The following is a 14,471-nucleotide window of genomic DNA, read 5'->3' on the forward strand; positions in this document are numbered from 1 at the left end:
TGTTATTTGAATAACAAAGGACAGTTCTTGTCGGAACATTGCAGTCCACACAGAAGTTGATGTAATCTGTGAGCTCATCAATATCCTCTCCATGTGGCTCACAGAGTGCCTGCCAGTCTGTCACCTCAAAACAACCCTGGAGCGCCTCATAAGCCTCCTCTGACCATTTTCTCACTGTCCTCGAGGTTGCAGGTTTACTCTTCACCAGAAGCACATAGCAGGGTTTTAGATGCACCAGGTTGGGATCTGACCTTCCCAGTGGGGGGAGGGGAGAGGAGCTGTATGCATCCTTAACGTTAGCATACATCAAATCCAGAGTCCTCTCCCCTCTGGTTGTACAGCTCACATACTGCATGAAGTTGGGCAGTGTTCCAGCCATGGTAGCATGGTTGAAGTCACCCGAGATGGTAATGAGGGCACTCGGGTGCTGGGTTTGTAGTCTGGCTATGACGGTGTAAATGATGTTACACGCCGACGTCGGGTTGGCAGAGGGAGGGATGTACACAACAACCACAATTGCATGCGAGATTTCCCTTGGCAAGTAATATGGCCGGAGTCCAACAGCAAAAAGTTCAAAATCCGGGCTACAGACCCGTTCCTTGATCATAATATGCCCAGGATTGCACCATTTGGTATTTACCGGAACCACCAGCCCCCCTCCTTTACGCTTACCGCTCTCAGTGCAATTCCGGTCAGCTCGAACGGTCTGGAAGCCCTCTATGGAAACGCTTTGATCGGGTATGTCCTCGTGCAGCCACGTTTCAGTAAAACACATGACACTGCTCTCTTGAAATGTTCTCTGACTCCTGACAAGCACAGTCAGTTCGTCCATTTTATTCCCCAGCGATCTCACATTTCCCATGATAAGAGAGGGGAGACAGGGCTTATAACTTCTCTTCTCCAAAAGCCTCTGTTGTCTCGACCCGGTCCTCTTCCCTCGCCTTTGTATATTGAATAGATTAAAAATTGTGCAAAAAAACAGAAATAATATATATTTTAATAAGTGAGGTAGTATTCACGGGTTCAATGCCCATTTAGGAATCGGATGGCAGAGGGGAAGAAGCTGTTCCTGAATCGCTGAGTGTGTGCCTTCAGGATTCTGTACCTCCTTCCTGATGGTAACAGTGTGAAAAGGGTATGCCTTGGGTGCTGGAGGTCCTTAATATTGGATGCTGTCTTTCTGAGACACCGCTCCTTGAACATGTCCTGGGTACTTCGTAGGCTAGTACCCAAAATGGAGCCGACTAAATTTACAACCCTCTGCAGCTACTTTTGGTCCTGTGCAGTAACCCCCCACCACCATACCAGACAGTGATGCAGCCTGTCAGAATCTTCTCCATGGTACATCTATAGAAGTTTTTGACTGTATTTGGTGACATATCAAATCTCTTCAGACTCCTAATGAAGTATAGTCACTGTCTTGCCTTCCTTATAACTGCATCGATATGTTGGGACCAGGTTGGGTCCTCAGAGATCTTGACACCCAGGAACTTGAAACTGCTCACTCTCTCCACTTCTGATCCCTCTATGAGGATTGGTATGTGTTTCTTCACCTTACCCTTCCTGAAGGCTCTTTCGACTTACTGACATTAAGTGCAAGGTTGTTGCTGTGACACCACTCCTCTAGTTGGCATATCTCGCTCTTGTACGTCCTCTCGTCGCCATCTGAGATTCTACCAACAATGGTTGTATCATCAGCAAATTTATAGATGGTATTTGAGCTATGCCTAGCCACACAGTCATATATAGAGAGTAGAGCAGTAGGAAGTCGAGGATCCAATTGCAGAGGAAGATACAAAGGCTCTGTACCTTCTCAGTCAGGATTGAGGGAATTATAATATTAAATGCTGAGCTATAGTCAATGAATTGCATCCTGGCACAGGTATTTGTGTTGTCCAGGTGGTCAAAAAAGCCATTGAGATTGCATCTGCCATTGACCTGTTGTGGTGATAGGCAAATTGCAATGGGTCCTTGTCCTTACTGAGGCAGGAGTGCAGTCTAGTCATGACCAACCTCTCAAAGCATTTCATCACAGTAGACATGAGTGCTACCGGGCGATAGTCATTAAGGCAGTTCATATTATTCTTCTTAGGCACTGGTATAATTGTTGCATTTTTGAAGCAACTGGGAATTTCTGCTCATAGCATTGAGAGGTTGAAAATATCCTTGGATACTCCTGCCAGTTGGTTGGCACAGGTTTTCAGAGCCTTATCGGGTACTCCATCGGGACCTTCTGCTTTGCGAGGGTTCACCCTCTTTGAAGACAGTCTAACATCAGCCTCTGAGGCGGAGATCACAGGGTTATCAAGTGCAGCAGGGATCTTCACAGCTGAAGTTGTATTCTCCCTTTCAAAGTGGGGACGTTGAGTTCATCTCGTAGTGAAGCATCACTGCCATTCATGCTAGTGGGTTTCGCTTTATAGGAAGTAATGTCTTCAATCCCTGCCACATGTCGCCCTCAACCTCAATCAAAATTGTCTCTTCACCCTTGAAATAGCCCTCCACAAATCATACCTGGTTTTCTACTACAGACCTGAGTTGCCAGACTTGAATGCCACAGATCTAGCCTTCAGCAGGTGACATACCTCCTGGTTCATCCATGTTTTTGGTTTGGGAATGTACAGTAAGTCTTTGTAGGCACACGCTCATCCACTCAGTTTTTAATGAAGTCATTTTTTAATGTTGTTTGTAAACAGTATTTAAGGTAGACACTTCTGTTTATAATAAAATGTGATTGTAACTACATTGTGGGGTGCATCATATTATGATTCTTATGTTAACTTTACCGTATTGGTAATTAAAGTTGGTACATCCTGGGTACCAGGGCTCATCACTGTCGGTAAGAGAGAGATCAAAGCTGCCAGGAGTTCACACTGGACAAAGTATGCAGCTATTATTGTAATTTCTGGTAGATATCTTTTTATAAGCATTGGCAGTTTCCTTTTCACTATTCTTGCTAATTTTTTTAAGGTTGTTTTTGGACACACCTAATAAATACCCCACACTACAGTGCTGAGCGATTCCAGCCTTAGGACAAACACACCTATCGAACGTCACCACGCCGTTTCGTGACGCAGCGAGACGGTTTTTCTACAGGCTGCTCCTGCATACTTTTCACTTCTTTGCCCTTGTTAGCCGTTCGGACACACAGTGACTATCTGTTTTACCATTCCACAGCGAGGGAGATCCCCGGGGGGGGTTCTGTATGCAGAGATTCTTCCCCTGTACATTCAGGGCCTGGGGTGGAAGGTGCTGTGCAACAGATTTTTGAGTGTCTTCACTGACACCCCACCCACCTGTCCTTTCTATAATTGGAAGGGGTCAGTGGACCATGTGTATATGGAGCATGAGAGGTTGTGACCTCTGTCTTGAGAATCTGAAGGGGCTGCTCCTTCAGTCCCACACTCCCAATCTGTGAAGAGGAGCGAGTTTGCCCCAGGGCCTGGCCAGGTTGGCTCCTTCGTAGGTCCAGGCATCAGGCAGTCGAAGGTTCTGTCCAAGCTGATTGCCTGCCCCTCTTCTGGGGTTACATCCATGCCCAGGTGAATTGGAGAAGGAGCATGTGGTGTTCATGAGTACATTAGGAGATATCTGTGAACAGTGGGCCCTACATGAGCTCGAATGTGTTGTAGATAATAATTTAATTTTAAACTGTAAATGGGTTATGAAGCTCTGATTTATTATAGAGTGTTTTGTTGGTGATAAAAAAAAATCCAGTACTACTTTACATTAAGTGCACTGTGCAGTTGAAGATGGAAGGAAGTCTCAGCATCATCACCACAATGTGATCGTCATTGGAATTAGCACTGTGTTGTATGACATGAAATTTGCTGTCCTGCAGCAGCAGTACAGTGCAAAGACATAAAATTACTATAAATTACAAAATAAATAGTGCAGAGAAAAGAATGATGAGGGTAATGTTCATGAAATGTTCAGAAATGTGATAGCAGAGGAGATAGCAGAGAAATACCACCCTTGATGGTGATAACGAGAAGGCGCATGTCCAAGATGCTGAAGGTACTTAGTAATGGAAGCTGCCTTCTTTAGACGCCGCCTCTTGAAGGTATCCTCAATGATGGGGTGGGTTGTGGCCATGATGGAACTGGCTAAGTCTAAACCCTCTGCATGATATTGCAATCCTACGCATCAGCAGCTCCATACCAGATTGTGATGCAGTCGGTCAGAATGCTGTCCATTGTCTGTTCATTCGTTAGGTGCCTCTTCGTAGATGTTGACAATCATATCCTCTTCATGACCATGATTCTTCTTGGCAAATTTTTCTGCAGAAGAGGTTTGCTGTTCCTGCCTTCTGAGCAGTGTCTTTACAAGACGGATGACCCGAGCTGTTCACAATACTCTTCAGAGATTGTCTGCCTGGTGTCAGTGGTCACATAAACCAGGACTTATGATATGCACCAGCTGCTCATATGACCATCCACCACTGCTTCCATGGCTTCATGTGACCCTGATCGGGGGCTAAGCAGTTGCTACATCTTGCCCCAGGGTGACCTGCAGAGGGAAGGAATGCCTTACAACTCCTTTAGTTAGGGACATTTCTCCACCCCGCCACCCATTTGCACACCTGTAGAAGTCTGCAAGAGTCTTTGGTGCATACCAAATCTCCTCAGAAAAGATGACCTGTTTATCTGTGCAATCAGTCAAATGAAGTACTTTACAAGATTGCATTGAGTCTTTCTCTTGGACTTGTGGCTTGGTTTCATCATGGGTCCAGAAGCAGTAGACTTGGAGTATACATGGCTAAAATGTTACTGACATCACAGCCATCTGTTATTGACAACTTAGCAAGTTCTGAAAGGCACACCTCTAGAGATGTTCCCCCCCACCCCCACTGGAAATGTCCACTGCTCGGGCAGGAGGTAGAGAATCCTCAGGTCCCACACCACCAGGTTCAGAAACAGTTATTACCCTACAACCAACAAACTGAACCATTGTGGATAACTTCACTCACTACAACTCTGAACTGGTTCCACAACCTACAGACTCACTTTCAAAGCCTCTACAACTCATGTTAAGCCAGCTGGTTGTGTAGTTACATCAGCTCCAGGCTTGGAGGCAAATGATCCCAAGTTCAAATCCGGCTGGCTCCTTGTACACTTTCTATCTCTGCTGGGTTGAGCTCTGCCTCAAAAAAAGTCAAATGCTATGGAAACGGCAAAAAAAAAGCTGCCCAATGCACCACAAAGTGCAAGATGGTTACAACAATAACAACTCATATTTTTAATATTATGCCTTCTTTCTGCACATTGGTTGTTTGTATTTAGAAGCATAGAAAACCTACAGCACAATACAGGCCCTTTAGCCCACAATGTTGTGCCAAACATATACTTATTTTAGAAATTACCGCAGGTTACCCATAGCCCTCTTTTTCTATGATCCATGTACCTATCCAAGAGTCTCTTAAAAGACCCTATTATATCCGCCTCCACCACAGCCGCTAGCAGCCCATTCCACACACTCACAACTCTTTGTGTAAAATAAATAAATAAATTTACCCCTGTCATTCCCTCTGTACCTACTTCCAAGCACCTTAAAGCTGTGCCCTCTCGTGTTTCAGCCCTGGGGGAAAAAGCCTCTGACTATCCACAGGATCAACGCCCCTTATCATCTTATACACCTCTATCAGGTTACCTCTCATCCTCTGTCACTTCAAGGAGAAAAGGACGTGTTCGCTCAACTTATTCTCATAAGACATGCTCCCCAATCCAGGCAACATTCTTGTAAATCTCCTCTGTGCCCTTTCTATGGTTTCCATATCCTTCCTGTAGTGAGGTGACCAGAACTGAGCACAGTACTACAAGTGGGGTCTGACCAGGATCCTATACAGCTGCAACATTACCTCTTGGCTCTTGAACTCTATCCTCCATTGATGAAGGCCAATACACCGTATGCCTTCTTAACCACACAGTCAACCTGCTTAACAGCTTTGAGTGTCCTATGGACTCGGAGCCCAAGATCCCTTTAATCCTCCACACTGCGAAGAGTCTTACCATTAATACTTTATTCTGCCATCATATTTGACCTACCAAAATGAACCACCTCACACTTATCTGGATTGAATTCCATCTGCCACTTCTCAGCCCACTTTTGCATCCTATCTGTAACCTCTGACAGCCCTCCCCACTATCCACAACACCCCCAACCATTGTGTCATCAGCAAATTTACTAACCCATCCCTCCACTTCTTCATCCAGATCATTTATAAAAATCACGAAAAGGGGTCCCAGAACAGATCCCTGAGGCATACAACAGGTCACTGACCTCCATTGCAGAATATGATCCATCATAAATTCTACTTTTTCTTTACTTTCCCGTAAATACCTGGAAGAAAATGGATCTCAAGGTAATATATGGTGACATGTACAAACTTCAATAATAAACAGACTTTTTTGAATTTGAGGTTACTGCAGGCATCAAAACTTACTGCAGTTTTCTGTTGCTTTTCACATACAGTACTCATATTGAATGAATATTAAGAATCCAGAATCTTTCTGTATTCAGTTATGGGACTTGGGCATTGCTGGCACAATCAGTGTTTGTGATAAATCATTCTGCCTTTGAGAAGCCTGAAGAGCCCGGTCTTCAACAACTTCTTCCCCACTCCCATCAGGTTCTTGAAATGACCCGAAAAACCTTAACACTATCTCAGACAATATTTCTTATTTTATTGTTCAAGTTATGTATAATTTGTTAATTTGAGTTGCTTATAGAATATAGAACAGTACAGCACAGTACAGGCCCTATGGCCCACAATGTTGTGTTGTGCCAGCCTTTTAACCTACTCTAAGATCAATCTAACTCTTCCCTCCTACATAGCCCTCCATTTTTCTATTATCCATATGCCTATCTAAGAGTCTCTTAAATGTCCCTAATGTATCTGCACCTACCACCACCCCTGGCAGGGTGTTCAACACACCCACCACTCTCTATGTGAAAATAAATAAATAAATCACCTCTTTCACTTTCCTCCAATCACCTTAAAATTATATTCCCTCATATTAGTCATTTCCACCCTGTGAAAAAGTCTGGCTATCCACTTAATTTGTGCCTCTCGTCATCTTGTTCACCTCCATCAAGTCACCTCTCATCCTCCTTCGTTCGCTCCATAGGGAAAAGCACTAGCTTGCTCAACCGATCCTCAGAAAATGTGCTCTCTAATCCAGGTAGCATCCTGTACTCCTCTGTACTCTCTAAAGCTTCTACACTCTTCCTATAATGAGGCGACCAAAACTAAACACAATAGTCCAAGTATGGTCTATCCACGGTTTTATAGAGCTGCAACATTACCTCATGGCTTTTGGTTTTCAATCCCTTGACTAATGAAGACTACCTCATCAGATCCTTTGTTGCCATGTCTAAGTTTGTCTTGGCATTTTCATGGCATTTATTGTGTGTGTGTGTGTGTGTGTCTGTGTCTGTGCTCATGACAGGGATTCCCAACCTTTCTTATGCCATGAATCCCCACCATTAACCAAAGGATCTGTGGACCCCAGGTTCGGAACCTCTGACCCTATGACAATGAACTTAAGAAAGGGTCTATTTTACCATCTTGAACTGCTGCAGTGTATAGGAGGTACATTTCACACAGCGCTGTTCAAAGTACATGTATGTCACCATATACTACCAATGTGCAAAAGGCAAACTGTACAAATACAAAAAATAAATAATATTCACACAAAATGCTGAAGGAACTCAGCAAGCCAGGCAGCATCTATGGAAGAGAGTAAACAGTCAATTTTTTTTTCAGGACGAGACCCAAAATAATAATATTTTAATAATATTAAATAAGTAGGTAATAAATATCAAAAACATAAGTTGTAGAGTCCTTAAAAGTGGGTCCATAGGTTGTAGAATTAGTTCAGTGAGTGAAAATATCCATGCTGGTTCAAAAACCTGATGGTTGAGGGGTAATAACTGTTCCTAAACATGGTGGTATGGGAACTAAGGCTTCTGTCCCTCTGCCTAATGGTAGTAGCGAGAAGAGAGCTTGGCCTGGATGGTGGGGGTCCTTGACAATGGATGCTGCTTTCTTGTGGCAACATTCCTTGCAGATGTTCTCAGTGCTGGTGAGTTTGATTGGCTGGGCTGTATCCACTACTTTTTATAAGTTTTCTGTTTGTGGCTGTGATGCAACCGGTCAGGATGCATCATGAACACAAGAAAATCTGCAGATGCTGGAAATCCAAAGCAACACACACAAAATGCTGGAGAAACTCAGCAGGTTAGGCAGCAACTCTGAAAAAGAATAAACAGTCAATGTTTTGGGCTGAGACCCTTCATCAGGATGTTATCTCGTCGTCTAAAGAAATTAGAAACGTCTGCATTTAGTACACAATGTCCTTAAGGGAAAGATATTAGCGATAATTATCCTTAACTGCTTCCTCAATTCAAGGGGAGGAGAGGGATGAATGATAAATATTGGCTTTGCCAGAGAGACCCACATGATATGAACAAATAAACAAAAAGATTAGAAATTTGCTGTACAGGAATCACAATTTTTTTTCTTGCTCTCTTTGAAGATGGAAACGATATGAAGAAGATGGCTAGAATAAAGCAAGCCAGCAGGTCTGGCATCTATGGAAAGAGAAACTGTTTAAGGCAGAGGTTGATAGATTCTTGATTGGTCAGGGCATGAAGGGATACGGGGAGAAGGCAGGAGATTTGGGACTGAGAGGAAAATTGGATCAGCCTTGATGAAATGGGGCAGGCTCAATGGGTCAAATGGCCTAATTCTGCTCCTATTAAGGACATATTAAGGACCCACAATCACACCATCCAGAACATGCCCTCTTTTCATTACTGCCTTCAGATGCTTGAAGATGCAGACTCAACGTTTTAAAAACAGCTTCTTTCCCCTCTGCCATCAGATTTCTGATGTTCTATTAACTCATGAATACTACTTCAATATTTCTTTTTTGCATTTTCATGTTTTATTGTAACTTCAGTAATTTTCATGCCGTACACAGTACTGCTACCTCAAAAACAACACATTTCATGATAAACATTCAGACCACCTTATTAGTCTGCAAATAACTAATCAGCCAATTATGTGGCAGCAACTCAGTGCATATAAGCATGTAGATATGGTCAAAAGGATCAGTTATTGTTCAGACCAAGCATCAGAATGGGGAAGAAATGTGATCTAGGTGACTTTGATCATGGAGTGACTGTTGGTGCTAGACAGGGTGGTTTGAGTGTCAGAGGAGAATGACCAGACTGGTTCAAGATAACAGGAAGGTGACAGTAACTCAAATGACCATGCATTACCACAGTGATGTGCAGAAGAGCATCTCTGAATGCAAAACATGCCAAAACTTGAAGTGGATGGGCTAGAGCAGCAGAAGATCATAAATGTACACTCAGTGGCCATTTCATTAGGTTTTGAAGGTGCTTCATAAAGTGGCTATTGAGTGTATGTCAGTGATAATAAGCATGATTCTGATGAGTTAGTGTTTCAAAGACCAGACTGGGTGACTTGGGGAAAGAGTGCGAAATGGCATCTTGTGAATTCCTGAGCTCTTGTGCTTATTTACATTAAATCTTCTTTTTCTCTCTTGTAGGAATTGTAATAAGATGGTTATGAATGTATGCCCCGGGTACTTGCTTCGCACAAAGAGCACAGAGTTTGCGGATGGAGGGGTGGCTGCAGGAGTGGCAGTTCTCGACACGCCGTACTTCATCTGAACCACAGGTGTCCTGAAGTGTGTGTGCAGACTGCTGTGGAAATTCAGCAAGGACTTTTCCACCCTCCCTGCTGGGTGGAAGGAGGGCAGAGGTGATGATGGCCCTTCAACTAATAATTTACTGAAGGATTCAGAATCTTAATTTTAAATAAAATGGACCAATCAAATCGATACAATTCAGAACAGCTGGGCAGCACAGTAGCATAATGATTAGCCTAATACCTTTACAGTGCCAGCAAGCCGTGTTCAATTCCCGCCACTGTCTGGAAGCAGTTTATATGTTCTCCCTGGGATCATGTGGGCTTCTCCCAGTTTTCTCCCTCATTCCAAAGACGTACAGGTTAGCGGGTTAATTACTCATACAGGTGTAATTAGACAGCGTGCGCTCATAGGGCCTGTTACCGTACTGTATCTCTAAAACACTGAAGTAAAGAGTAAGATGTCTTTGGTTGTTAACGGGGTTGACAGTGTCTGAAAAAATGAAATGTTACTCAGGCAGCATTGATAATTGCTAGTTATTATCCCCAGGTATGTCACTGGGATTTCCACAGTTTGCAACACACACACAATGCTGGAGGAACTCAGCAGGTCAGGCAGCATCAAGATTAACAAGGTGGAGAGAGAGGGATGATGGCATGAACATTGATTTCTCTAACTTCAGGTAATTTTTCCCCTCCCACTTCTCTTTTTTTCCATTCCCCATTCTGGTTCCTCTCTCACCCCTTCTGTTTTCCTCATCTGCCCATGACTTCCCTCTGGTTACCCTCTTCCTTCCCTTTCTCCCATAGTCCAGTGCCCTCTCGTATCAGATTCCTTTTTCTTTAACCTTTCACCTCTCAGCTGATACTCCTTCACCCCCCCCCCACCCCCCCACACACAGACATAGACATTTTCTTATTCTGGCTTCTTCCCCCTTTCCAGTCCTGATGAAGGTCTCAGCCCAAAACGTTGACTATTTCAATTCCATAGATGCTGCCTGACCTGATGAGTTCCTGCAGCATTTTGTGTGTGTGCTGATTTACCATTGCCTTTTCCTTCTAACGCCTTCCGCTATTCCTGCAAGGAAATAGCAGCTTTTAATTTGCAATTTGTTGATAATATTGTGTGTGGCCAATGGCACTGACACCTCTGTGTGCTCTATAACATAGCCTACCCTCAGATTAGTTTTGTTTTTCAATAAGTTTATCTTCCCTGCCTAACCTAACCAAATATTTTGACCATATCCATAACCTGGTTACCAATCTCAAAGGGATCATTCAGACTGCTGGAGGAACACAGGTCAGGCAGCATATGTGGAGAGTGCGAGTTCTTGCCCCGAAATACTAACTCGTTATTCTTCTCTATAGATGCTGTCTGACCTGCTGCGTTCCTCCAGTATTTTGTGTGTTTTACTCTGGATTTTCAGCATCTATTGATTCTCTGGTGTTGAAGGAGTTCATTTATTTTTTTATGTAAAACATGATTTTAAAATGAATCGCATTGAAGTGTATTATTAGATAAGCAGGATTTAGCAACTATGTATGTAGACTTACAGAACACGAGCCTTTTAAATTTAAAGCAATTGACCCTTTCAGAATTGTACACCTAACTAATTGATGTGGGTTACTACATGGATCTTAATACCATGATGTGCTTCACTTAGCTATTATACATACCCTCTGTACTGGAGTGCATAAAGGGTTGAAGCTGCATCTGAAGGTCTGGAGCTTAGTGAAAGAGCAATGCAGGTCTATGAAAAGGAAAGTAACTTGTACAAAAGACTACCTAATGTTCACCTGCCAACTTGGTAACCAGTTACTTCAATGTTGGTTAATTCTATTTGCTTTTTGTGCTCCAAGCCACCTCACTTATTTTAAGAAATGGTAGTGAAGCAGTTAGCATCTTTGTCCCACAGCTCCAGTCTCATTCTTGGCATCTTAAATGCTTTTTGGCAGTTGACTTTTAAACAACCCTTCCTATTTCAGACCAAACTCCTGAAGATATTGAAATGTAACTATGGATACCTCCAATAACAAAAACAGACCATTCTGCCCAACTAATTGAGCTTAAATCTTAACTATTATTTTCCTTCAAAATTGTTTCTAGATTTTTAACACTTATTTTTCTTGTTATTGTTAATGTTATTGGCAGCCTGAGATTTTGTTCTGCTGGCACAAGCAGCCTTCACTTGTGACTAGGTACTCTGATAAGATATTGCATTGAAACTGACTCTAATCTCCTATGGCAGATGTCTTCCTGAAAAGCAGATCAATTGTGGCTCTTCAATGCTAGATTAGCCAGCACACTGGCTGATTTAGGGGCTGCTTTTCTAGTCTGAACAATAAAGGAAACTTAGTTGATCTTTTCAGTATACATAGAATTGAAATGGTTTAATTTTTTTGGAGTGTGGTTCTCAAATTTACCTAAATTTACTGTACTGTGATCTGATTACCTGGATTCTCTGTAATAGACTAATGTCCTGTGTACAAGTGTACTTGTGTTCTGACCACCATTATGATTCATCTAAATTTATTATTTAACAACATGTGTTGCTCTCCTTGGTTATTGTTTCATCTACTTATCACTACTGCGGTAAAGAATTTGCTTCTGAATCCCTTGATTAGGAATAATTCATTGCAAAATGAACTGGAAAGAAATCCATAACATAATTATTGAATTACTTGTGAAATGATGTAACCAGATTGAAATTAATAGTCATTTTTGTAGAAACAGGCTATTCAGCCCATCTAGTCCATGCCAAACCATTTAACCTGCACACGGACCATACCCCTCCATACCCCTACCATCTACTTACCTGTGCAAACCTCTCTTAAATGTTGAAAACGAGCTGGTATGCACCACTTGCACTGGCAGCTCGTTCCACACTCTCATGACCCTCTGAATAAAGAAGTTTCCCTTCATGTTCCCCTTAAAATGTTTACCTTTCACCCTTAACTTATGACTCCAGTTTTAGTCCCACTGAACCTCAGTGGAAAAAGCCTGTTTACATTTACCTTGCTTATGCCCCATACACGCGTGCACACACTTTTTTTTAACACACGCAGGGGCATGCGCACCGACACCAACACAGAATACGATCAAAGTGTGATGCAAGGGTATTCACCCACTTCCACATTCCTTCAGAGTGAGTGTATTTCTGAGATGATGTGACTAAGTTTCGGAGAGCATTTTAATCTCACCTCAGAGCTAATGATGGCAGCCTGACCTTGCCTCAGAGTTCGCCTACAGCGGTGTTCTGGATTTGCAGCATTGCCTGTGAAAAGCTGGAAAAGGAAAGCTATTCAACGACTTTCAGCCTTGCAGAGGAGATCAGTGTTGCATCAGATGATCTGAGTGAAAGGACTCCTATCTGTGACCGTGCATTGTCCACACTGCTGAAAGCTGTCCAGTGGGCCACCGAACACTTTGCAATGCCTTCAACAACAATTCAGTGGTTTCCAGATAGCATCCAATAAATTGTAGGTATCTATTTCCTATGGAACCAAACTTATGAATCACAATCAGTTTTTTATCACTGATATACTACATGTTGTTAAATTTTGTGGCAATATGTAAGAAGATATACTTATTTAACAATTAAATAAGTAGTGCAGAAAGAGTGAAGTAGCGTTCATGGGTTTATTCAGAAATCTGATGGTGGAGGGTAAGAAACAATTCCTGAAACTGAGTGTGTGTCTTCAACCTCCTGTGCCTCCTACCTGCTGGAAGCAATGAGAAGAGAGCATGCCCTGGGTGGTGAGGTTCCTTAATGATGGATGCTGCCTTTTTGAGGCATTGTCTCCTGAAGATGTCCTCGATGGTAGGGAGGCTTGAGCCCATGATGGAGCTGGCTGAGTTTACAATCTTCTGCATCTTTTTCCGATCTGTTCTTTGGCACCTCCATACCAGAGGGTGATGCACCCAGTTGGAAATCTCTCCACGGTACATCTGCAGAAATTTGAATGTCTTTGATGATGTACCAAATCTCCTTAAACTCTTAGTGAAATATGACCATTAGCATGCCCTCTTTGTAATTGCATCAATATATTGGGCCCAGACTAGATCCTATGAGATGTTCACAGCCAGGAACTCAAAACTGCTCACCCTTTCCAAACTCATGGAAGGATTTAATGTCTGCTGCAGAGTAGAAGATTGGTCTGTGTGGCACCAAAGGTGGTTGAAATATCATCTATTTAAGAGTTATAAATTTAAGTTGTCCTACTGAAGGTAGTACTGCACTGTCAGGGCCGCTGCCTTCTAGGTGTAGCCTTCAGCTCAAACATTGCTTTTTTGTAGAAATTCATGTTCCCATTAATTAGATGGAGCTTGAACAGCAGCCAATCAGAGGTGAAAAGTAAAGATGTCATCACCCAGGTCCAGGAAAGAGCTTTAAAAATCAGTGCTTCATAGCCGGGTTTTTTTCAGAGCTTGAACAGCAGCCAGTTGGTGTTTGAGATTTATTGGTAAAGTAAAATAATAATAAGATGGGAGCAAGCAGAATGGCCATCGTTGAAGCAGGACAGTTTTAGAGTGGGGAAACTTTTGGCTTTGTCTCTATAGGCGTAGGTATATTAAGTTTCTGGTAAGCATTTTGTTGCTCTTTCTTCATCTGTCAGTGTATAGTTAGAGCAGTAAGAATGGCTCCAAGGGCTGTGTTTTGTTCTTTGTGTGAGATGTGAGAATTCTGGAAGACCTACTGCCTCCCTGATAACAATATCTGCACTAGGTGCTTCGAGCTGCAGCTCCTCAGAAAGTGTTAAGGAGCTGGAGCTGCCACTCGATGACCTTCAG

The 14,471-nt window shown here is 42.8% G+C and overlaps 1 protein-coding gene across 1 annotated transcript in view; it reads left to right on the forward strand.

Annotated features, from left to right (window-relative positions):
• gss (glutathione synthetase) overlaps positions 1-12,220 on the forward strand; it is a 130,733-nt gene extending 118,513 nt beyond the window's left edge. Inside the window, exon 13 of the mRNA XM_063041089.1 lies at positions 9,579-12,220. Within this exon, the coding sequence (XP_062897159.1) occupies positions 9,579-9,702 (124 nt within the window). The 3' untranslated portion in view covers positions 9,703-12,220. The remainder of the gene's footprint in view (positions 1-9,578) is intronic.
• Positions 12,221-14,471: the final 2,251 nt, after the last annotated feature.

Source organism: Mobula hypostoma, chromosome 2 (genome assembly GCF_963921235.1).
Source record: "Mobula hypostoma chromosome 2, sMobHyp1.1, whole genome shotgun sequence".
NCBI lineage: Eukaryota > Metazoa > Chordata > Chondrichthyes > Myliobatiformes > Myliobatidae > Mobula > Mobula hypostoma.